Genomic DNA, 25,958 nt, shown 5'->3' on the forward strand with positions numbered 1-25,958 from the left:
CTGGCAAGCTGAGGATAGAACATCCTGGAACTGAAGAAGGAAATGAGGGAGGGTGGGAAAGATTTAAGAGGGAGAGGTAAAGGAGAGTTACGGAAGAAGAAGGGGATAAAGAATCTAAGAGGAGAGAAAGGAAGAAAGGAGAGAGAGAGAATCTGTAGGAGGGAAAAAAAAAAAATCATTGTTTTCCCCATTGGCTAGGAAAGCTTTTAACTTTGTAGCTTATTGGAAGTCACATACTATGCTTAAAAAAAAAAAAATTCTTCCAATGTTAATTACAAGATAGGAATGAGGAATTCAGTTTATGCAGTTTATTAAACACGAATGATAACAGAGACATTAGTTTATATATAAAACAGAGCAGAGGCATGAAGAGATGCATTTAAAGATCTTTTTTTAAACGTTTATTCATTTTTGGTAGAGAGAGACAGTGCGAGAGGAGGAGGGGCAGAGAGCGAGGGAGACACAGAATCTGAAGCAGGCTCTGGGCTCTGAGCTGTCAGCACGGAGCCTGATGTGGGGCTGGAACTCAAGAACCGTGAGATCGTGACCTGAGCCGAAGTCGGACGCTTAAGTCCGACTGAATCACCCAGGCGCCCCAAGCCCGACTGAATCACCCAGGCGCCCCAAGCGATGCATTTTATGCCTCTGGGCTGAGCAGCAGCCATGACAGCCCCTCCACTGAGTCCTTGTTTCCAGCTGCAGTTGTAAAGCAGAGGATGCTGTGGAGGGCTGAAGAGGGCAGTGTGACTTTACTTCAAAGGATTTTATTTTTGAAAAGCCTTTGCCATAGTTAAAACAATTTGATAAGCTCTACGCATTAACCTTCAGTATAATTAGTTCTGATGACAAAGACACACACCAGCCACTTGATGGTTCAGATGTGTGCTAATCACTCTGCTGTAAGAGGCCGGCTCCCAATGCAGGCTGGGGGCCCACCTTTGCCAACTCCCCACCCCGGGGTAGAAAATCGCCAGCAGCTTATTTTCAAAGCTTCAGAAGGGGTGGGCCCAGCCCACAGTTTATTTTCTCCAACTGCAGTTTCTTAGCAGACGTTACTCATCCTGCAATGTTTCTGGCTCATGCCCCACAGCATCTCCTCCTTAAGATCTTTGCCTCCTGCCCATCCCCCCACCCCACCCCACCTTCTAGATTTCTGTTCTACAGTGGTTCTCAAATGGAGATCTCCAGAAATGCGCCCAACTCAGACCTACTGAATCAAATACTCTGGGCTCAGGGACCAGCAGTCTGTGTTCTAACAAGCCTTTCAGGAGCTTCTGATGCGCAATGAAGTTTGAGAACCACTGTTCTGCTGCCTGATCCCAGTGCCCCCTTACCCCCTTGCCTGATCGTACTGCCTGATCTCACTGCCCCCATCCCCCACCCCCTGCCTGATCTCACTGCCCCCATCCCCCACCCCCTGCCTGATCTCACTGCCCCCATCCCCCACCCCCTGCCTGATCTCACTGCCCCCATCCCCCACACCCTGCCTGATCTCACTGCCTCCATCCCCCACCCCCTGCCTGATCTCACTGCCTCACCCGACCCCCTTGCCTGTTCCTATTGCCCCCAACACCCCTGCCTGATCCTACCTCCCCACCTCTGCTCCCAGCTCAATCCTACTGTCCCCTCTACCTCTCTGCCTGACCCTACTACTCTATCCCACCCCTCTGCCTAATACTGCTGTTTCATCCCCTCTCCCACCCTCCTACCTGATTCTACTGCCCCACCTCTTCTGTCTCCAAACTTCTGCCCCCTCAGTCTCCAGAATATGGTTCCGCCTTGGCTCTCCCACCTGGAGAAAGTGGAAGAAAGCCAAGGATCGAAGTGGGCGTTTCACCACAAGAGCCAGAGAAGGAGTGTCTGGGAGGCCCAGAATCAGTGATGTCACCACACCTTAGATGAGACATGAAGATCACGGACTTCAACCACCTCCCTTTGTAGATGAACAGACTGCAGGACAGAGTGACTTGCCCAGTGTCACTTGCTAAGTAGAAGTGGAACCAAGACCAGAAGCATCCAAACGGGGATGAAATCAGCCATCTGTGCATCTCATCCTCTCAGTCGTTCAACAAGCACTGAGCTTTCCCGAGAGCAGGATGGACCAGTGCCAGGCCTTGAGGTCCGCAGACCTCGGGGTAACCGGCAGAAGCAGCAGCACCTCCAAATGCGGATGGGCATTTCATGGCCTGCTCAAAAACTCCTGGTCAGCGAGCAAGCTCGAGGGTGAGGTGCCCTCTTCTTTGTTCAAACACATATCCTCCCCTGAGCCGCGCATCTTCTCCCTAAGAGGGGTGGCAGTGGGCACCTTTTCTTTCTGGGTTTGCAGAAGCCTTGACAAGTTTGCCAAATCGCTTAACTTCTCTGAGCCTGGGCTTCCTCTTCTGCAAATGAGACAAGCCAGTAACCACCTTGCAGTGTTTTATCTCTTTTCTCTCGGATTAAATGAGCTAGCAGGTCCCAACTCACAGCAGGGGCTCAGTAAATGAGAGTAGCCTCCAGAGGTGCTGTGAGACGTGAGAAACAGTCTTTATCTTCAAAGGTTTGTAGTCTAGTGGTAAAAACAAGTACAAAAATAACTAGAATAGGAATCCATCTTGAGTGGGTGCCACTATTACCCCCAGAAATACAAGGCAGATGGGGTTGACACCTTGGGAGAGGACCTGTGGTGTCTGTGGCCGAGGCCAAGAGGGTCCCACCTGGTTGGGAGAGGGAAGAGCTGGCCCTGGCTGATGCACAGGCCTCCGCTAAGGGAAGATATTCCAGGTAGAAGAAAGAGAGTGTACAAAGCCCCTGAGAGCACAGGGAATGAGACACAAGTTCAAATCGTGATAAGGTGGCTTCAGGGCATGTAGGATTTGTGGCCTCAATGGGTCTGTCACTTGAGGGGCCAAAAGCTCTGATGGCCTCTGGCATGTGCTTTTCCTCCCTCACTGAGAGTGCCAACACTTGTCAATTAGGAGGATTGTTTTAGGATGTGGAAATTCATTTACTGGCAGCCAACACTTGAAAATGTGAATAATTATCAACGTAGGCAAAAACTGCCATTGGCAACAGAGAGTAGGACATTCTTACACTTAATTCTCTTGGCCAGCCAATTCCTTCCGTCATGCGGCTAATTTAGGAGGTTTCGGGTCCTTATATGAAACACATTGCATTTTTACTAATATTTTGATGTCAGATTTAATTGGAAATGTGTGCAAAGATGGAAGTAAGTCCCTTATAAGTACTGTGATTTCCAAGGAACAGAACTTGGGGCTGTATGCTATGAGTTCTTAGACTGTCTTCAATTAGCTTTATTTTTAACTGGTAAGTTAACTGTTGTTAAATTTCACTGAATTCTGTAGCCTGTATCCCTGAACACCTCTGACCCCTGGAATTTTCCCTAGCAGAGCGTGTGCGTGTGTGTGCACGTGTGTGCGTTCGCTGGGGGAGTGGTGGTTCAGCTCCCACCACCTGTTAACCGTACTATGGGGCTAGCCTCCTTTAGAGTCTCTGCCTCCCACTTGAAACATTCTCTCTTAAAACATAAACGTGAATTCCGTGTGTACTACTGATGTGAAGGGGAATCTATCACAAGGAAAGGAAAAGGTTTCGAGATTAGTTAGCAGAAATAAAATGGGCTACATTGGTAAACTGAGAAAAGAATGCATGTGTCAACAAGACCTTGTAAAAGACAAAAGAGGGAGAGCCAGCTGGCAGAAGTGTAGACAGTTTGTGTACTCTTGCTCTAGGAATAAGGAGAGTCAAGAGTACAGTGGGTTAAGGTTTCCAAAAAGGGTGATATGAATCCAGTGGTTGTCCTGGCGACAGGTCCACCCCTCCCCCCAAGTAATAAAGAGAAAAAATGTGCACATGCAAGACAGAGGTAGTTCGGGTGGAGGCAACATGACCTCTGGTTAGCCCCTCCTTGAAGGGGGCCTAAGGAGGAGGTGGGGAGTTTGGGAGGGGATGTGGGCCACTGATAAAGGAGGAGTACAGAGGGGAAGATTCTGGAGGCTTCCGCCGGCTTATTCTCTGGGTACGGCCCATCCTGCAGCTCCAATTCCACCTGCTGGCATTGTTGCCTGGAGGGGACTTTGGGCTAGAGAATGCGTTCTGTCATTTTCCGGTGGCCTCTGCAAGTATAGGCTCTCCCTGCCCTTTGCCACAGCCCACGAGGACTGAGACTGTCCAGATGGCACAATGAACGGACAGGGAGTCAGCAGTGATCACCATTGTTGCCGTGTTAAAGTCTCCCAGGCATTCCCACCCCTGCCCTAAGTGATTTGGTTCCCTCCCCCAGGCTGTCTCCAGCTTAGACCACCCACCTCACAAGCATGGCGGTCTCCAGTGCCTGACCAGGTCCCACCTCCACGCTCCAGCCTCACTCCTCCCCCCTGCCCGCTCAGATCCTCAGGGAGGATCTCCACCTTCACTAGGAATGCAGCCCTGAACCAGCTGTTTGCAAAGTGTGGTCTGGGGACCCGTAAGGGTCCCTGAGAGCACTTCAAAGGGTCCATGAGGTCAGAACTATATCCATAATAGCACTAATGTTGCCTTTTATATTCTTATTCTCTCACGATTATATAGAGTGCAAAAAGTTTACTGATGTGGTTTTAGGTTCTGCAACTAACCTTTAAGAAACCATCATTTGTCAAGTTTTGGTGTCATATCAAAGAAGAATATCCACGATTATCTGAAAAGGCTATTAGAATGCTTTTCCTAACATGGACGAAACTAGAAGGTATTGTGCTGAGTGAAATAAGTCGGTCGGAGAAAGACAGGTATCATGTTTTCACTCATGCATGGATCTTGAGAAACTTAACGGAAGACCATGGGGAAAGGGAAAGGGGAAAAATAGGGAGGCAAACCATAAGAAACTCTTGAATACAGAGAACAATCTGAGGGTTGATGGGGGAATGGAGGAGAGGGGAAAATGGGTGATGGGCATTGAGAAGGGATGGTTGGGATGAGCACTGAGTGTTGTATGTAGGCGATGAACCATGGGAATCTACCCCAGAAACCAAGAGCACACTTTACACACTGTATGTCAGCCAATTTGACAATAAATTATATTAAAAAAAAAAAAGAATGCTTTTCCTTTGTCAGACTACATATCTGTGTGAGGCCATGTTTTCTTCATGTAGTCCAACCAAAACAACATTTCATGACAGACTAGATGAGGTGAGAATCCAGCTGCCTTTGATTAAGCCAGACATTAGGGGTGCTTGGGTGGCTCAGTCAGTTAAGCATCCAACTTTGGCTCAGGTCATGATCTCACTGCTCGTGGGTTCAAGCCCCCCATTGGGCTCTGTGCTGACAGCTCCGAGCCTGGAGCCTGCTTCAGACTCTGTGTCTCCCTCTCTCTCTGCCCCTCCCCTGCTCGTGCTTTTTCTCTCTCTCTCAAAAATAAATAAATATTAAATTTTTTTTTTAAAAGCCAGACATTAAATTGGTTTATAAAAATGTAGAACAGTGCTGTTCTTCTCACTATTTTTTTTTAATTTAGAAAATGTCATTTTTTTATACTAGTATTTTATGTTATGGGTTATGTTGGGGGTTTATTTTTTTTTAATTAATGAATTAACTAAGTAAAATATGTTTTAAGTGTTTAAGTGTTTATTACATGTCTGTCTGCCCCACTACTTCCTAATGGCAGTTGTTCTTTCTAAAGCCCCCACATCTGCCAAGCAGCAGAAACCCCAGATGGATGAATCAAGTACGGGGAGGAGCCTACGTGGTCACACATCACCACTGATTACCACCTGAGCAGCCTGGAAACATGCATAAGAGGGGCAGATAAATACTGCATTATTTTTTTTTTTAATTGGCTCAAGCTGTTACTGGAACCCTGACTTGAATTTAGACATAAAATATAATCTTCTCTTTAAAAAAATCAGAAAACCCAAATGAAGAATTACCCTAAGAAACGATCCTGTTTCTCTGTTAAACTTGCACAGACCACCCTTGCAAGTAAGCAGCTAGCGAAACACAGCATGTAGTGCATACCATAACTACAGCCAAAATGATTTGCCACAGAAGTGAAGTGTGCCTGGGCAATGTTTAGAACATAAAAAACAAAAAGTCGAGAAAAGCAAATGCCCGTAAAATGTCAGACACCGTATGGGGCGCCTGGGTGGCTCAGTCGGATAAGCGACCGACTTGGGCTCAGGTCATGATCTCACGATTTGTGGGTTTGAGCCCCGCGTCGGGTTCTGTGCTGACAGCTCAGGGCCTGGAGCCTGTTTCGGATTCTGTGTCTCCCTCTCTGCCCCTCCCTTGCTCGTGCTCTCTCTCTCTCCCAAAAATAAATAAATAAAATTAAAAAAAATTTTTTTTTAAATGTCAGACATCATATTTTAAGAATGAAGAGAAGGTCACATGACCAGGGCAAGGACTACAACGAATGTGGCTTCTGTATCTTCGTTCCCTGTCAAAGGAGACCAAAAGCAGGTGACACACGAAGACCCAGGCCAAAGTTGTGGTGTTTGCCCTTCCGGCTTCATGACTCTCACTGAACCACGTTCACGAGTCAAGCAGCCCTCTGGAGCGTCCGGGAGTAGCCACTGGCCACTCTCTGGGGTGGGGACATGTGCCATGCTCCATCCTCCTCCGTGTCCCCGGCGCACTCTCCGGCAAAATGAGAACCACGAGGCAAAACTGGATGTGGGGTTGATGCCTTTGGCAAAACAGGACGCCGTCTCTTGTGTCAGAAGACAAGGGGTTTCTACGTCAGAGCCTGAACTTGGGGTGAAGGAGAGGACAGTGAGTGCTGACAACTAGGGAAGACCCAGTGTGTGTGTGGCTGGGGAGGCGGAGGAGGTATTTAGGGCTGAGAGGGAGATGCTTTTCCAGCTAAGTGTGTGGTGGTTCATACTGAAAGCCCCGTCAGAAACCTAACTGCTGGTGATCTAGGGGTCAGGCATTTTCCACTCTCTCTCTCTCTCTTCCTCCGTGTGTGTGTGTGAGTGTGTGTATAGCTATAGATATATGGATATATGGATATCTAGATATAGATATCTAGATAGATAGACAGATGGACAGGCATATTTGTCATCTTGAAATTGTTTTTAAAAAGCCCTTCAGTGCAGTAAACATCCTCCAGTCCTTGCCATTTTTGCAAAAGTCTTACGTTTCAGTCACTATGGAGATGGAGATTCCCAGAAGACTAAAGACATGGAAGGCCCAGAATCAGGGGGACATCATTCAATTAACGTGAGTGAGGATTCCAACCTCTCAAAACAAAGTTTTTTTGGGTTCCCCCTGGTCTCTGATTATAATTTTGAATGCTGAGGCTACCAGGCAATAGGGTAGTTCTCTCAATGGACTTCGTAGGGAGTCGGATTCTGTCAGCTGGCCCACAAGCTATAAAACACAGTTTCAGAGAACGACTTCGTAAAATGACAGTTGTGGTTAAACTACCATTCATGGCATACCTACAATTTACATGTGTTACCTTATTTTCTCCTCACAAAAATATTTCGAGGTCAGCATTAATATTCCCATTCTATGGATGAGGATACTGAACCTCAGAGAGACAACACTGGCTAAATATACACATCTGGTAAGTACCAGAGCCAGAACTTGAACCCAGGTCTATGCCAAAACCCATTCCCTTTCCACCGGCCAACCTTCCTATTGCTTCCACACCCTGGGCTTTCCAGAGCCCGTGTTTACAACCAGATCCATTTATCCATATCTATGTGTTTTCATGACCTTTTCCTTCTCTTGGAGAAAGAGGAAGATTCACCTGAAGAAAACATGTTCACAACAGAAGCCCGACATTTTCTATTCCTAATATCTTGATCTGGCTCACAGTGCCCTCACCTCTCTTCTGTGGCCGCTCCCACCTCCCACAAGCCGGCCTGCTCTTTTCCCCATGCTGCCATGCAGATAAGCTGAACAGATCCAATAAAAAACTATCACACCCCTGTCCAGATAAGTACACCAGGACCTTCTCAGATCTTTTCCTTGTGCATTGGAGAAAAGTCGTGAACCTGAGATTAAACGGAAGGCCTTGAAATAGAAGGGTGCAATTTCATTTGGAAAACCCCATGCACCCGTTGCCTATGAGATCTGCTCCCCACCCCTCCCCACACACCCAACAGGAGTCCCAGGGAGGAGCTTCCTGACTGACGTGTGTCCACCTCCTAGCCTGGACGTCTGCCCTCAACCACCTCTTCCCTCCTGCTTCAGCGACAGAGGCATCGACACTCACCCAGGAGGGCCGTCTGGGGGTGAGTCCGAGCGTGTCTCCCTCTGGACATGGACCTCGAGGGAGGCCGCTCCCTGGCCTCGACAGGGAGGACAATGAGGATCTGTCCGAGGACCAGCAGAAAGCAGCCCACCAGCATCTTCTCCATCTTCAAGAAGAGGAAGAGGGGCAAGGCTGTGACAAACACAAGAAGAGGAGAGAGCAGGGTGAGATTTCCAGATATCCTTGAATTCTAGGTGCTATAGACCCGCTGTTTCACCTTTTCAGTGTCAGACATGCCACTTGTCTTTAAAATGCCATTCGTGGGGCGCCTGGGTGGCTCAGTCGGTTGAGCTTCCGACTTCAGCTCAGGTCATGATCTCACGGTCTGTGAGTTCGAGCCCCACGTCATGCTCTGTGCTGACAGCTCAGAGCCTGGAGCCTGTTTCAGAGTCTGTGTCTCCCTCTCTCTCTGACCCTACCCCTCATGCTCTTCTCTGTCTCAAAAATAAATAAGCATTAAAAATTTAAAAATAAAAAAATAAAAAAATAAAATGCCATTTGTGGGGGTGCCTGGGTGGCTCAGTCAGTTAAGCATCCAACTCTTGATTTCAGCTTAGGTCATGATCTCATGGTTTGTAAGACTGAGCCCCGAGTCGGGCTCTGCGCTGACAGTGTGGAGCCTGCTTGGGATTCTCTCTCTCTCCCTCTCTCTCTGTCCCTCCCCCGCTCTTGCTCTTTCAAAATAAATAAATAAACTTTTAACAATGCCATTTATGTGTTTGATCCTTAAGAACTCTAGCAACTTCCATTAGTAGGTCCTTGGATACTCTGACGGCATGCATACTAAAATTTTTCATCGCTTTTGTATCTGTAAGACCGAATGGAAAACTTGAGGGGAAAAATACATATATATACTGAAGTTTCTCCTCAATTAAGTTTATTATCAATTATTTATAATCACATTCTATATCTTGGATTTGAAAAAGGAAAAACTAGGGGTGCCTGAGTGGCTTAGTCTGTTAGGCATCCACCTCTTGGTTTCGGCTCAGGTCACGATCTCATGGTTCATGGGATTGAGCCCCATGTCAGACACTGGGCAGCTCAGAGCCTGCTTGGGATTCTCTCTCTCCTTCTCTCTCTGTCCCTCCCTCACTCACACGGGCACACACACACTTTCTCTCTTTCTCTCTCTCTCAAATAAACTAAAAAAATTTTAAGAAAAAGGAAAAATTATATCTGAACATTACAAGTAACATTATTCCTTCAGTCTAATAACAGTGGATGGCACAAATCAATATATATAAATTTCCCAAGGAAATCATATATGGCTGGCCTCACGTAGCATTGCAGAGTGAGCTTCCTAGCCTCCCTGCCTCCCACACACATCTGTTAAGAGGCAGCATGGTGTAGTGCTTAAAGGCTTGGACTTTGGCATAGAACTTCCTGGCTTTATGCCTTGACTCTGACACTCACTAACTGTGTATGACCTTGGGCAAGCTACTTAACCTCCCAAGCTTTATGTGAAGATGCGGTAATACTAGTTAATTGATTGATACACATAACTAAAGCATTGAGAATAGTGCCTGGCACCCATGGAGAGGTGGGGACAAGCAAAGGAGCAAAGGGGCTGGGGGACCAGAGAAGAATAGGATCAAACCCAATTTGAGCATGAAGCTCTCAGATGCATAAGGAATTTTAGCCCTGAGTTGAGTTTCAGGTATCCACAGGAGCAAGGGGTCCTTCAAACCAGAGGGGCACTGTCTCTACCAAAATAGCACTGCCTTTACCCATTTTCTGTATTGGTGCCAGAGGCCAGCTGGTATAAAGGCTTAGAAGGATTCTAAGCAGGACAGTGAGAGGGTCACAACCAGGTTTTCACAGGATGGCCAATCTCAGTGCTTCACACGAAATGAGAAAGGTACTTGGCCACATGGTGAATGATGTCAAGACTGTTCAGCCTGGAAAAACCTCATGGAGAAGGCAGTGTCCTGGAACTAGGTTTAAATTTATCCTCCCATTTTCTATGTGTAGAGTAAGTATCATAGCAATTTATTAATTTATATAAATTAGGTGGGGAGGGGGCGCCTGGGTGGCGCAGTCGGTTAAGCGTCCGACTTCAGCCAGGTCACGATCTCGCGGTTCGTGAGTTCGAGCCCCGCGTCAGGCTCTGGGCTGATGGCTCAGAGCCTGGAGCCTGTTTCCGATTCTGTGTTTCCCTCTCTCTCTGCCCCTCCCCCGTTCATGCTCTGTCTCTCTCTGTCCCGAAAATAAATAAACGTTGAAAAAAAAAAAAAATTAGGTGGGGAGGAGGGAATATTTAAGGAGGAACAATAATTCAGTAACATCATCTACGTGTAAAATCTTTACTAAGTCCTCATCTTGTGCTTGGCGATTTCACCCAACTGACTTCATTTAATTCTCACACCTATCTTGCAGAAATCAGGATTATTACTTCTGCTTTTTGGAGATGAGGAAACTGAGGCTCAGAGAAGCTCAGCGATTTGATCAAGGTCATGCAGCTAAAGTAAGTGGCAAGCAGAGATTCAAACCCAGGGTAAGAAGGCCAATTACCAATTCTCTGATTAACAGAAAACTCAATTAGCTGCAAGTCAAGTCCCCAGAAGTCAATTCATGAAAGGGCATAGCTGTCTTCTCGTCAAAGGCAGGAAGAGGGCAGGGCCAGGGCAAGGACCATTTCCCAAAACTTTAAAAAAAAAAAAAAAAATACCCAGTAATTTAGTGAATTGCTTTCAGGAACTGACCTGGAGATAAACCCAAGCCTGTGAACCTTCAAAGTCCACATTTTTTCACACTTGCTGTATAGAGCTAGCTCACTTTTCAGTACGCATTAAATTTATTTTAAAAATAGCAAATGTTTATTCAGTGCTTACTATTTGCCAGGCACTGGGCCAAATGCTTTAAATGTATTAAGTCATTAATTCTTACAGTAACTCAGAGAAGTTAAGTAATTTGCCCAAGGTTATACAGCTGATAAAGCAGTGAAGCTTCAGAGAATACTGGCTCATTACTGATGAGTAACTACTACCCCCAACTTTTTAAATAAATTAAACTCTTTACTAGATTGGTCCCTTTTCATAACTTAAAAAAACATTTTTTTTCAATGTTTATTTATTTTTGAGAGACAGAGAGAAACAGAGCATGAGTAGGGAAGGGGCAGAGAGAGAGGGAGACACAGAATTTAAAGCAGGCTCCAGGCTCCAGGCTCTGAACTGTCTGCACAGAGACCGATTCGGGGCTCAGACCCACAAATTGTGAGATCATGACCTGAGCCAAAGTCGGACACTCAACCAACTGAGCCACCCAGGTGCCCCTCCCTTTTCATAACTTTAACTGTAGGATTCCTTCTGAGAAAAGGAAGAAAACCTAGATTTTGCCTCTTTCTCTGGTCTTAAACCTACTATTTACTTTCAAGGTTCCTGGATACTTATCATATTTTATATGACATTATTAGCGTGTTATGTTATTTATATGTGATTTATTATTTTAATGTTCTCTCCTTCCTCCAAACTGACCAAATACAAAGTCCACCTTCATTTATTTCAAAATATATACAACAAGTTCTCAAAGCCCACTTCCAACCTGACATATTTGCACTCAAATCCAAACATTTGCACACATCCAAGATGTGGTGAATAGATTACCATTTTCAAGAAAACAATACCATTTCACATGGTCGGGTTTACTGCTGATTTCAAGAAGTGTTTGTGTTTTCAGGTCCCCATTATTAACCAAAAGGCACTAAGAGTAGGTGAAGGGTAGGGAGTTAAAAATCAGTAGAACTTGGGGTGCCCGGCTGGCTCAGTCAGTAGAGCATATGACTCTTGATCTCAGAGTCATGAGTTCAAGCCCCGAGTTGGGCATGGAGCCTACATTAAAAAAAAAATTAAAAAGGAAATAAAATAAACAGCACAAGGGGCACCTGGGTGGCTCAGTCGGATAAGCGTCCGACTTCGGCTCAGGTCATGATCTAATCATGGTCTGTGGGCTCAAGCCCTGTGTCAGGCTCTGTGCTGACAGCTCAGAGCCTGGAACCTGCTTTGGATTCTGTGTCGCCCTCTCTCTCTATCCCTCCCCTGCTCATGCTCTCTCTCTCAAAAATAAATAAACATTTAAAAAATAATAACAAAATAAAATAAACAGCACTAAGTACTTCTAGCTGTCTAACACTGAGCAGACAACACTGTGCCTCAGTTTCCTCATCTTTAAACTGGAGATAACAAATAGAGCTGGTTGCTACATTAATAAAGTCAGTCCATATATATAAAGCACACAGAACACTGAGTGGCACACAGTAAGTGCTCAGTAAGGTTAGCTACTTGCTATCATTATGCAATCAAAACAACTAATATAAAGTACAAGTTATTCATGTTGTCATATTAAGCCATTTAATGAACATGAAATTAACCTCTGTGCTTTTTTATGACTATTATAATAAAATGACACAAAAATATATAACTTAAAAATACATGCTAGTATCTGAAAGAATTTAAACCTTTCCGTTCTTACAATGCAATGGCATGGCAAGTCACAGGCTGGTAGAAAAGATTTGTACAACATATCTGATCTATTACTGATAGCCAGACTATATAAGCTCTTATAACTCAACAAGAAATTCTAATAACTCAGTAAGAAGAAGACAAACAACCCACCTGCAAATATGTGAAATATTTGAGTGGTCACATCAGCAAAGATGATTTTCTAATGACAAATAACTGTATGAAAAGATGTTCAACATTCTTAGTCATTAGAAAAATGCAAATTAAAACCAGACTGACGACCACTCACAACTATGTGGATGGAACTAGAGGTATTGTGCTAAGTGAAATTAGTCAGAGAAAGACAAATATCATCTGACTTCACTCATATGAGGACTTTAAGATACAAAACAGATGAACATAAGGGAAGGGAAGCAAAAGTAATATAAAAACAGGGAGGGAGACAAAACATAAGACTCCTAAATATGGAGAACAAATAGGATTACTGGAGGAGGGGGGGGTGGAAGGGGGATGGGCTAAATGGGTAAGGGGCACTAAGGAATCTACTCCTGAAATCATTGTTGCACTATATGCTAACTAACTTGGATATAAGTTTAAAAAATAAATAAAACATGAATAATAAATGATAAATAATAAATAAATAAAACAGAAGGAAAAAAACCAGACTGACGGAGCACCTGGGTGGCTCAGTCAGTTAAGGGTCCAACTTTGGCTCAGGTCATAATCTCACGGTTTGTGGGTTTGAGCCCCACATCAGGCTCTGTGCAGACAGCTCAGAGCCTGGAGCCTGTTTGGGATTCTGTGTCTCCCTCTCTCTGCCTCTCCCCCACATGTGCTCTGTCTCTCTCTATCTCAAAAATAAATAAACATTAAAAAAAAAAAAAAACCAGAGTGAGATTCCATGACAAGTCCACTAGAAAAACTAAAATTAAAAAGACTGATATAACCAAGTACTGGTGAAGATATGGAGACACTAAAACCCTAATATATTGCTGGTAAGAATACAAAATGGTGCAGCCACTTTGGAAAACAAATTTCCAGTTTCTCTTAAAGTTTAAAACACACTTGCCAAATGACATAGCACAGGATAACCAATTGTCTTGGTTTGCCCATAATTGTCCATGGTTTAGCACTGAAAGTCCTGCATCCCAGAAAACTCCTCAGTCCTGGAGAGACTGAGATGTTTCACCTCCCTACCAGCAGCTCCAATCCTTGGAATTTACCGAAAAGATACGAAAACACAGCTACATAAAGACTTCTACTCAGATGCTCCCAGAAACGTTATTTATCAAAGCTAAAAACTGGAGACAACCCAAATGTCCACATAATAGCAAATGGATAAATAAATTGTGGTGTATCCATACAGTGGAATACTACTTGGCAATTAAAGTGATGAGGTACTGGATAAATCTTAAAATAATTATGCTGAGTGAAAGCAGGCAGATACAAAAAAAATTATATACTGAATGGTTCTATTTATGTAACATTCAATAAAGAGCAACACTGTATGACAGAAAGCAGATCGGTGGTTCCAAGGGCCTGTGGGTGGCAAAAGATCAGCTACAAAGGGGCATGAGGGAATTTGGGGGGTGACAGAAGTGGTTAACAGCATGATTATGGTGGACGTTACATGGCTTTATGCATTTGTCAGATTCATCAAACTGTCCACTTAAAAGTGATGAATTTTATCGCATGAAGTTATATTTCAAACAAGCTGTTTATAAGAAACTAAAGTGAATAGGGGAAAGAATACTGGATGCATGTCGACATAAAACCAGTAATGACAATATAGGCAAGACAGATTTTTTAAAAAATGCAATGGCAGTGAGGGGTGCCTGGGTGGCTCAGTCAGTTGAGCATCTGACTCTCGATTTTAGCTCAGGTCACAATCCAAGGGTTGTGGGATCGAGCCCTGTGTTGGGCTCCATGCTGAGCATGGAGCCTGCTTGGGATTCTCTCTCTTTCTCTCTCTCTCTCATTCTCAAGTTAAAAAAGAAATGCAATGGCAGTGGGGGCGCCTGGGTGGCTCAGTTGGTTGAGCATCCGGCTTCGGCTCAGGTCATGATCTCACGGTTTGTGAGCTCGAGCCCCCTGTCGGGCTCTGTGCTGACAGCTTAGAGCCTGGAGCCTGCTTGGGATTCTGTGTCTCCCTCTCTCTCTGCCCCTCCCCCGCTCACGCTCCGTCTCTCTTTATCAAAAAATAAATAAAATATAAAAAAAAAAAAAGAAAGAAACGCAATGGCAGTGAAACAAGCAAAAATAAATCAGTGCATGGAACCCATATTCATAATGTTTCTCAGCTGGACACTTACAGCTGCTAGTATTTGAAGAACAGAAGCCTGTTCTAGCTGGAAAATGGACTGATGCTTGAGAAACAGTCCCTTCATGTATGGGCATAGGAGGATTGTTGTGCTGGGAAACAGAGGTTAATTCAATCTGAAAAGATTCCATGAAGCATTTAGGGTCATGGAAAGAATATTTTTTAAATAAATACATCAGCTTTGACTTTTGTTTGAACAATTTTTCTCCTCTCCGTGGGACAATGAATCTTTTCATGTAGCTTTAGCAAGGGGATGGGGAAGAGAGAGAGGAGATTGTTCTAACTCTGGGTTCTTCTAGGCATCACTATTCCAAGTAAATGGTCAGGCGAGTAGAATCGCATCAGAGCCAATAGGATGTACTATGGGCCCTAAGAGGAGAGGCCTGGCCCTATTACAATACCCTGTGTGACCTCAGTTAGGTGACTGACCTTTCTGGGCTTTAATTAATTAGCCATAAAATGAGAGGCGTGACCTGGAAACAGTGTTTCTCAACCTAAACGGGACCACAGGCCAGTACAACCCTGCGATCCTAAGGCTGATATGACCTCCTACCAACGCGGGAAACTCTGCCTTCTGGACAAGAAGAGCAAGGGGGGAGGGCCACACCGTGAACTGGCCATTTTGTATATTGTCATCTCATTTAACCCCTACAATCATTCTGCGAGGTGGATGAGTTTCCAATTTTATGAATGGGACACTAGGATTCACAGATGGGAAGATACGCTCCAAGGCCTGAGAGCTTAGCTAAGTGACAAAGCCTATCCCTGCCATCTCACAGGCAGCCTACTTGTTAGAAAAAAGATTTGGAATAGCCTCCCTAATGTTGAAAATTCTTGGACCTCAGATTCTATTGTTTTGCTCCTCAAAGGCCTCCCCTGTCAGCACGCTAACCACTCTCTGTGTTCACAGAGTCCCCCAGGACTGGAGCCACAGCAAGATCCGAGGCTCATCTTCCACCCGAGACCGGAATCCCCACCTCCTTCCTGCCTGTCTGGCCATCGGAACCCAACCACTGCTCAGACTCAAGGCCATGGCTTGCACGTGGCTTTAAATGTTAGACTGCCCTTTGCCTTCAAGTCGCCCTGACATTGCCTGTCTGTGATTTTTTCACCCAGTGAAAAAGGCCTGCTTGTCAGCTCAGCCTTTCCAAAGTTCAAGCTCATCTTCTTCCACTCAAGCCCTTTCACGGTCAGGGTAGCCCATGTGCTCAGCCACCAGCCAGGAAACTTGCAGCCAGCCTCCATGTCTTCCTCGTATCACCATCACATTCACAAGTGGGCAAACCCTGGTTTCCCACCTCTCTCCGTCCCACCCTCCTGACTGTCCTATTGCCACAGCAAGGCTCTGTGCTCTCCTTTTCTCGCCCGGACTCTTCCCGGAGCTTCAGAACCGCTCTTTCTGCTTGGCGTCTTTCACCCACTGGTCCTGTCCCTCCTCTGTTCAGAACCCATCTGTGGCCTTACTGCATCACATTAATGGTCAAGGCTCTCCTTGACTGACTGCTGCCCACCTCTCCAACAATGGCAATCCCACAGCCACCCGGACCTCCCACTGGGGCCTGAAGAACTGAGATTCTTGTCATAGCTGAGTGCCTCCATCCATGCTGGTCCCTTGGCCTGGAAGCTCTACGTTAGTCAAAATTGCATTCATTCCTCGAGGCTCAGCTCATTGTGTCACCCACTCTCTAACATGTTCTCAATTTTCCCAATGAGGATCGACTTTCCTATACACCCCTGACAATGGGTTTGTTGTCTGCTCCAGCACTTGAGTTTTCTTGCTACCATATCTGTCTCCCAGCCTAGTCTGTGAGCTGTTCCCTGGGACCATACATTGTCATCGCTGTATCACCCACATGCTGGGTGCTGAATTTTATAAATACATTTTTAGAAAATAGACAAATGTTGAATAAGCACATTTATTGATGAATGAAAGATCGATAAATGTTGACTCAAACTGGCCCTAGTTCTGTAGCTGACAAGTGCCATGCCCCAACTCATGTCTTCGTATACATACTACATTTGCCTAACTACAGGTGACTCCAATGGCTATCTCTTATGATGGGAGGATCCCCTCCCCCAAATTTCTCAGCCAAGTTTCTCTGTCTGGGTGAAGGACGCCAGGCAGAAAGAGCAGTTCCGAAGCTCCGGGAAGAGTCTGGGTGAGAAAAGTTAAATATATAATTTTTAAAAGATATAGATAAAGTATAAAATATCTAGTTATAATAAACTCATGTATCAATTTAGTCACAAACGCATATTCAAAACATTTTAAATTACAAAATAATACATCACTTTACAAATAATGCTCTTTTCATTAAAAATGTTTCATAGGGGCTCCTGGGTGGCTCAGTCAGTTAAGCATCCAACTTTGGCTCAGGTCAGGATCTTGAAGTTTGTGAGCTTGAGCCCCGCGTCGGGCTCTAGACTGACAGTTCAGAGCCTGGAGCCTGCTTCGGATTCTGTGTCTCCCTCTCCCTCTGCCCCTCCCCTGCTCTGTCTCTCTCTCTCTCTCTTTCTCAAAAATAAAAATAAAACATTAAAAAATGTTTCATAGAACAATGTTTTGTCTTGTTTCCTAAGACAATGTTTTCAAATGCTTGCCTAACATCAATATTTTGTCATCACTAAAGATACTTTTTGAGTCTTCTGACATCTTCACTTGTGTCTAAGTTGTCTGAGATCCAGCACTTTCCAAATCCATATAGGATGCTGTCACTGGAAGTTTTACCTCAGGCCAGCAATTCCCACTCATATACCGTGAGGACCGTGTACGTTCCAGAGGCATAAATTCACCATCTTTGCAACTTGCTCATTCATTGTGTTGCTGTTTAAAGAATTATATCCAGCATCATCCAATCCTTGCAATTGTGAAATTGTGCTCTCAAGAATAATTACAAAATCTGAGTTGCTTTTTTTATTGTTTTGGTCAATTGACTTCTACATGAACCCAAATCAGCACACTGACTGAAGACATTTTGAACAAACCCAAACAACGGTTTGTTCAAAATATTTGATAGATTCCTTATACTTTGAGACACTTTGCAAGGACTCAAATATAGGGCAAGTTCTTCTTTTCTGAGGAATAATTTTTGGGGGGTGCCTGGGTGGCTCAATCGGTTGAGCGTCCAACTTCAGCTCAGGTCATGATCTCACGACTCATGGGTTTGAGCCCCACATCAGGCTCTCTGCTGTCAGCGTGGAGCCTGCTTCAGATCCTCTGTCCCCCCTCTCTCGCTACCCCTCCCCCCTCAAAAATAAACATTTTTAAGCAAGGAATCATTTTTTGGGGGGGGAACTCTCTTCATCTTATGGTATATATGGTCATATATATATATATATATATATATATATATATATATATATATATTCCTTCCATATCTTTTTTCCCTTTCATGCACTCAAGCACCAAGTCCTGCCATTTTTTCTCAGTGATGTCCCTCATGTCTTCTTCCCTCTCCAGTCCATACCAAGGTCGCAGACCTTACTCCCATCAGAGAGACCACAAAGGTCTTGGCAGACACTGCCAATTGTCCCCCAGTATCTTCCTTCCTCTCCTTCCTTAGTAATAGAAACCCCACTTTTAACTGGACACGTGATGGGCTGGAACAAAGACCACAGCTCCTAGTCCTTGCTTCTTGCCTACGTGACTGCCTGCTGGCCAGTGGATTCCAGTGGATATGGTACGTACAACTTCTGAAAAGACTCCTTAAGGAGGGATGAGGGAATGACCTCCTTTCCTTTTTCCTTCCTGCTGGCTGGAATGAGAACATCCCGGCTAGATACCTACACTCATTTTGAACCCTGACCCACCACGGAAATGGAAGCCGTCTGCATGGTGAAAATAACGAAGCGCAGGAGTGTGGGTCCCTGACTTTACTCTCACTTTGAACTCACCGCCTCCAGGCTTCTAGAACGCAAGACAGAAATAAACTTCCTCCTTTAAGCCACTGTTATTTCCGTTTTTTCTGTAACTTGGAATTGATCATACTCCTAATTAACAAACTGTTTCCAAGCCTCTCCTATTGAATCCATCTAGCGCCACTGCTGAATTCAATCTTCCCAACACAATATCATGCTTATCATGCTCTTGCTAAAAAACTGCCTGAGATTTCCACATACCAATAGGATAAAATCTAGATTTCTTAGCTTAGCATTCAAAGCCCTGTTATCTGGCCCTATGTTGTAAATGCTAAGCTCAACTACTCCCCCCACCTACCCCACCAGTACACACACACACACACACACACACACACACTCTCTTTCTCTCTCTCTTTCTCTCTCTCATTAACCCTTCATCCAGTCCCATAACCTCATACAATGTCTCTTTGCTGGTTGGATTGAGTTTATGACAACTGACACATGGGTAGGTGGTCACTCCCTTTCAAAAGGAACTGTGAATGGAAAGAACGCGAATGGCCCTTAACAGTAGAACAGACACACTGTGGCGGAGTGTGGATATTACACAGCAAGAGAAAAGACTGAATTCCCACTTCATGCATTAACATAGTAAATTTACAAACATAATATTGAACAAGATAGAATTCAAAAAGGACAAAACTAATCTATATCATAGGAATCAGGATAGGCGTCAGTGCACAGAAGGAGGCATGCGGGGGGGTTCTGGAGTGCTGAAAACGTTCTACTGATTAAGCAGAACGCTGGTTACACATTCATGAAAAAATAATTGTGCTGCCTCCCTGCTTTGTGGTACTCAAAGCCCCATGACCCGGCTCTGTGTTACAGTGCCAACCTCAACGACTCCAAGCAGCTCCCTCTCCTCACCCCCCCCCCCCGCCCCAACACATATACAAACACACACATGGGGCTGAGACTGGAACTCAGCTTCTTCAGGTGCCAAGATCGGTGTGCTGTGGGTTGTACCACACTACCTGTCATCACTGTCATCGTCACGACAACCCATTTCTGACAACAGCTGAGACCTCCGGAATCAAGCCCAGCCCTGCCTTTCCCTCTGAGTCCTGAGAGTCCCGAGTCCTGAGTCCTGAGTCTCAGGGTCCTGCCAGGTAAGGCAGTGGTGGCTGTCTGCCGAGCCACATGGCAGGCTTCAAAGATGACCTCACAGTCTGGAGCTCCAAGTGGCAACTGGTTCCTTGGAAAGGCCTGTCTGGCACTATTTACTAGCAACAGTGATGACAGGCTCCGCTCTGTATGGGGCTTCAGCCTCCCTCTTCCCCTGACCCTCCTGACCTATTCTCAAATGAATGCTAAACAGGGCAGCCCTCCTGAGCTTCCCTAAAGGTGGGGAGTCCCAGGTAAGGGCTCTCTTGAACACGGGTGCTGCAGGCCAGAGGACAGCGAGTCCTGGGGAAAGCACCAGAGGCTCCCTCACCCCCTTGACTGGTCTTAAACCCAACCACTCATCCCCGAGTCTTAGCATGTCCTCTGTCACTGCCTGCCCAGCCGCACGCCCAACACCGGTGCCCGCCGGCGTTTACATCCATCACACCCTCTTCGGTCTGCTTTTCCTGAGGCCTGAGCCTGTCTCTGCCTCTTTCTCCAGACACACCTCTGCCTCATCCCTTGCCTTCTCTTAGGCACCAGCCAGAGCTGTTTCTAGGAAACTGTGGGATTTCCTTCTAGAACCTCCAAAGACCCTCTTATTTCTTTTGGATTTTTCAAGGCTCAATCATCCATTTCCTTTTCTGTAAATCTTGGGCTTCACTCCAATACCTCTTGCGGAACAGAGAGATACATGGTGTTTGCTGGTAAGAGCTTAGGGCATGACAACCAGCTCAGGAGATCTCAGAGGTGGATCCTGCTATGGCACCCCCAGCGCGTGAGCCCAGGCCACAGTGGCTCCGGCTTGCCTGGGCCTGGATGCTAGGAGCAAGGAACCCTGGAGCTCTGGTTTATAAGAGTCCTGGCAACTGGGGGCCCTGGGGCTGAATCCTACCGTCAGGAATAAAAGTTTGGACAGGTAGTGAAGAGCCACAGATACCCGCATTCTCAACAGGGGATTCTAAGGGACCAAGCTTCAGGGGCCAAGAGGGAATTCATAGGACCTGGTGACTGAGCAGATCTAGGAGAAAACAGAGAAGGAGATGCTGAGGACTGGGCTGATTTTCCTGGCTCGGGCAGCCCAGTGGATGGAGACGCCATTACCACAGCAAGGAACTCAGGTCTGAGGGTCATCCTTGAGAACATCAATCACCCTGCTGTGCTCAGAAGCCCTTGGGGGGTTATTGAGCCATGCTGGACTGTTTGGGGCAGGCCATAAGCCCATTTTAGGACCTTGACATGGTTTTATGAACCTGTCCCTTGGAAAGGCAGGGAGAACTATGTAGGAGTGACTCCTGAATGGAAAACTCCAGTTAAATACATGTGGATTATCTGCCACCTTCATGTATCTGTGGAGAGGCTATCTTCCTGAGTTGAGGAGGAGGTGACTGGTCATAGGAACGGCTTGCTTTTTCTGGAAAGAGAGGTGGTGAAACTCACTTTAGGTTGTGCCTGGAACTGTTCTAAGGACTTTAATCCTCACAGCCCTGTAGGTATTATCATCCCCATTAGACAGATGAGGAAACTGAGGCATAGCGTAGCTGGGTAAGTCTAAGGTTACTAACCTGTGAGCTTCACAGCCATAGTGTGAATTTAGGCAGGCTAATCCCAGACTCCATGCCCTTGGTCGTCAGCCCTACAGCCTCTCATCTCCTGGAAGGCAGGTTCAATGCACTTGGTGCAGAAGCATCCCGGCTCCCTGCTTTCTGACAATTTGGAACTTTGTCAATTGGGTTAGTTCAGGGTGAGGGTCTGTTCCCGAGGAGGTTCCTTCCTGCGCATCCAGCCCTGGAGACCTTAAAGAGAGAGGGTCCCCCCTCCCTAAATTGTCCTCGGGGTTTCTAGCAACTACCACAAAATGCCCTCCCCTTTCCCTCCTTTCTCCACAATGGAGAGACACAAGAGGGAGGACCAAGAACAAAATCCAGATGAAGGGCATTAAAATACCAGCCGACCGAGGGGAGGAATCCGACTGCATCTGGCCTGCCAGTATTACACGAACCACACCGATGCCCGCTCAACAAGTCTCCCTTTCCCCGGGTCGCTGGAGCCCAAGTCCGGAGTCCCCGCGGCGGCTGACAGCGCCCCCACGGGGCACTGCGGTCCGGCGGCCGCGCGGTGCGCCCCGCGCGGGGAGCGCGTCCCGCTCGCCCGGCCGAGGTGGCCGGACTTCTCCCCGCGCCGGGGGTCCGGGCAGCGCCGCCCTCCGCTCGCGCCCGCCCAGCGGGGTCGGGGCGACGGGCCCCGGGCCGGAGGGGGCGCCTGGCCAGAGGGGCCGCGCGGAGCCGCAGGGGCCCGGGGCGAGGCGGGCGCGCAGGCCTGGGGGCAGCACCCGCGTGCGCCCGAGCTCTGCGGCTCGGCGGTCTGCGGTCGGCGTGTCTGCGCCTCGGGGCGGCGGGGCCGTGCAGAGCCCAGGCGAAAGCGCGCCCCGCTCACCTGCAACCGCTGCCGCCTCGGACGCCTGGGCAGCGAGACGGGCGCAGCCCCCCGGGTCTTCAGCGTCGGCCCCCTCGCCGCTCGGAGAGGCGCGGTTCTCCTCGGGGGTCGCTCGTGGGAGCCGCGGAAGAAGCAGGAGCCGCGGCCGCTGTCTCCTCCTTCGCCGCTTGCTCCAAGTCCCATCCCAGAGCGCTCCCCTCGCTCGCTGGCTGCCTGCGAGGCTCGGGGCCAGCGCGGGAGGGCGGCGGGAGGCGGCGCCGCGGCGAGGGTGGGGAGCGGGCCGGGCGGAAGGAGGGGTGTCGTCTTTGGGGATGGGGAAGGCGCGGACAGGGAGCGGCCGCGAGCGCGGCCCCACCCTGCAGGCAGCCCTGGCGCTGGGCACCCTGGCCGGACGCCCTGCTCGCTGCCACCCGGCTCCGCTCGGTGCCTCCGCAAGCCCAGATGGGATTCGGACTCCAGGGGTCTGGACCGCACCCTTTGAAGGGGCTTGGCGGGGTGGGGTTGGGGGAGAGCATCTCCCGAGGGAAGGCAGGCATGGCAAGGGGACCGTATCCTGAACTTGGGGTCATGATCTCCAAGAGGCGTCCACCGATGACGGGGATGAAGAAAAGATGGTGAGAATTGGGATAATTGGTGACAAGTGCCAGGACCTGCCTTGGCAGTGCCCGGAACACCCCACCAGTGCCAGTTCATATTAACAGAGCGTCCACTGGCCAGGGGCCAGACCAGGCCCGGGGGTGGAGAGGGCAGTAAGGACGCCAGGACAGAGAGGAACAAAGATCCTACCCCGGAGGAGCAGAGAAAGTCTAGTTCAAACAAGACTTTTGCAATTATGGGCGAAGACGTTTGCAACTTTGTGAAGTGGGAGAACATGACCTTCCAGGTCCCTGCAGAACTTTGGAGGCTCTGGATTGGTCAGTGGCAGGGAAAGGGCCTGGTATGCCACTCCACAGGCTACATGCCCACCAGCAGGGGTGAGTGGGAGTGCCCACCAGCACATCTCCTAATAATGGATCCAAAATTTCTATCCCCAAACCACTAACCCAACACACCCAGGTCAGGTTTTAACAAGCTGTGGAGCAGAGGCAGCAGAACTAACGAGTTTCAAAACCTTTGGAGGTGCCAGAGTCTGACAATTTAAGTGATCTTGGCTGCCTTTACTCCTAAACCATCGCTCCTATTTTATGATAGAGTTGGTTTCCAGAATATTAATGAACACCATGTACAAAATCAATTCCTTCAAAAAGCTCCAGGAGTGGCAAGTAAAAATTCCAGTCATAAAGCAAGGGGTTAACATATTCAAGCTATCAGGCAACTCCGTGGTGCCATAATGCAGAGAAAGAATCCTGGATTCGTGTTCCCTATTCCCCTATCCTGCACCTTAGGCCCACTGGGCACTCCTGGATGCCTGCACAGATAAGAAATCGTTTCTTTGTATGTCTTTGGGAGGAGGTAGGTAGAGGTCAGAGGAAAGTCTTCAGGAAATGTTTGGTCTCTTAAGTCTTGGATCCCACAGAAGAAAATTCTTCGTGAGTCTGGGCCAGTGAAAATCCCCTAGGAGCTGGGGAAGTTGAGTTGCAGTTTATGGAAAATTGCATTTAAAATGTGTTGCCTTATTCCAAGACACCAGTATGATCCAGTAATTTACCAAGAAAACAACAGCAATTCCAAAATCCCTCCAAATTTTAAGGGATTGTAACTAAGTAACTGATTCCAGGGACTCTAGTATATGCCAACTCAAATGGGTGTTTTCTCCAGGGAGTTCTATCAGAATTCTTCCACATAGGAAATCTCTGTATGAAGCACTCCTGGGGCCAAGTCAAACAGGCCAATGAGTTGTTCTACCTTGTGGAATGATCTTCAGGTCTGCCAGAAAAAATGAAGCAAAAGTGAGCTCAACATCCTGAAATATCAAGTCAGAAAAAAACAATGCCTTTATTTCCCAGTTACCTTGGAGGTGAATGCAAGTTGATAACAATAGAGGCTTTGGGGGAAAGCCCAAATTTGCCTTTTCTGCCAGAGGCCTTGCTACCAGCTTAGTGTACAGAGAATCTTATTCAGAAGTGTGAGGTTAAGATTTTCAGTTCTCACACGGCAGTCGTACAAGTGGACAGAATGAGGGCATATAGTATCTGAAAGTTCAAGAGCCAGTTGGAATCGGGGTGCCTGGGTGGCTCAGTTGGTTAAGAGTCTGACTTCGGTGGTCTGTGGTTTCGTACCCCGCGTTGGGCTCTGTACTGGCAGCTCAGAGCCTGGAGCCTGTTTCAAATTCTGTCTTCCTCTCTCTGCACTTCCCCCACTCATGCTCTGTTTCTTTCTGCCTCTTAAAAACGAATAAACGTTAAAAAAAATTTTTTTAAAGAGTTAGTTGTAATGGATAACTTTAAACTCCTTATACCTGGAAGCTGTATCAGGTTCAAATCACTTCTCTCTGCACATGTGGTCTATTGTGGAGTAAGGATTGAGGTGGGGAGGGGTGTTGTTTGACCCAGACCTCACGATCATGACTAACCTCACATATAGACTTTTGACATATGAATTCATTTGTTCCTTGTAAACATTAAAACTTACTGTTTTGTTTTGTTTTGCTTCCTAGAGGGCAGATTGAAATGGGACTATTAAATGGAAGGGGACCAGAAACCAAAGAGCAGACAGGTTGGTTCACAGACCCATAGCCTAAAATTAATCTTGTACCGAATGGGTGAGGAGAAATGTAAAACTGCAGTGTTACCTCACTTACACTGTGTCTCTCAAGGTGGTTGATGACGTTTGAGTCCCATGTAAACTGTTGGAGCTCCCCATTCTCTCATCAAGGAGAAGGGCAGGATGTCTCATCTGGGAGAGGAGACATTGCCTCTTTGGGCCAGCTGCCAATTGGTTGGGATGGGGGGTTAAAAGGGGAGCATTGCGAGGCAGGGGCTGGGTTTGAACTCCAGCCCCGGGCAGTGCTTCCTTCTGGATGCCCCGTCAACACGGACCACCAGTTCCATGTCCAGAGGATCTTCCTTGAGGACAGGCTGGCTGAAGGTACTGTTGTCCCAGGTGAAATGATTTCTAAAAAGACATACTATCCCACCTTGGAAAAATAAGATGAAACTGAAAAGGAAAAAAAAAAAAACAACTATAGCAAGTCAAAATTTTATTTAAGAAAACAACACACATTTCAAAGAGGACTCAAATGTTTTCATGTGATCTTGAACTTGAACCTGGCATTCTGCTTGTTTCCTGATATTGCCCTATGCCATGCAGTGGAAGGGACTGGGCTTCTATGGCTTTAACCTGGAGTTTAGAGCCTTGTAATGTCTGTAAAATCGGGTTGATGAGGCTACCTATCAAAAATGAGATTATAGCATGGAGTGAGGAGTTTTAATGGCTAGGCAAGAGTGAGTTGAAATCTGACTTGTTTTCTTGGATATTGGCAAGGCTAAAACACTGGAGACTAGTCTCCCCTTTTGAGTGGAGGATGGACCCCTAGGCGCGAAAGCATCAC

The 25,958-nt window shown here is 46.9% G+C and overlaps 1 protein-coding gene and 1 long non-coding RNA gene across 8 annotated transcripts in view; one reads left to right on the top strand and one right to left on the bottom strand.

The window, feature by feature from the left end:
* The window catches only part of MATN2 (matrilin 2), a 136,366-nt gene extending 113,673 nt beyond the window's left edge, over positions 1 to 22,693 (bottom strand). For 3 of the 7 annotated variants that reach the window (XM_045454117.1, XM_045454114.1, XM_045454111.1), the window contains exons 1-2: positions 22,469 to 22,693; positions 8,198 to 8,368 (exon numbers count right to left, since the gene is read on the bottom strand). In XM_045454117.1, the coding sequence (XP_045310073.1) occupies positions 8,198 to 8,342 (145 nt within the window). In that variant the 5' untranslated portion in view covers positions 8,343 to 8,368; positions 22,469 to 22,693. The remainder of the gene's footprint in view (positions 1 to 8,197; positions 8,369 to 22,468) is intronic. The other 4 variants (XM_045454115.1, XM_045454112.1, XM_045454110.1 and 1 more) reach the window with 2 other exon arrangements.
* Positions 8,289 to 17,365, top strand: LOC123585704. The gene is made up of 3 exons (XR_006706378.1): positions 8,289 to 8,400; positions 10,613 to 10,700; positions 15,924 to 17,365. It is a non-coding gene; the product is annotated as an uncharacterized LOC123585704 (long non-coding RNA).
* Positions 22,694 to 25,958: the final 3,265 nt, after the last annotated feature.

The sequence above is a fragment of the Leopardus geoffroyi genome, chromosome C3 (assembly GCF_018350155.1).
Source record: "Leopardus geoffroyi isolate Oge1 chromosome C3, O.geoffroyi_Oge1_pat1.0, whole genome shotgun sequence".
Lineage (NCBI taxonomy): Eukaryota > Metazoa > Chordata > Mammalia > Carnivora > Felidae > Leopardus > Leopardus geoffroyi.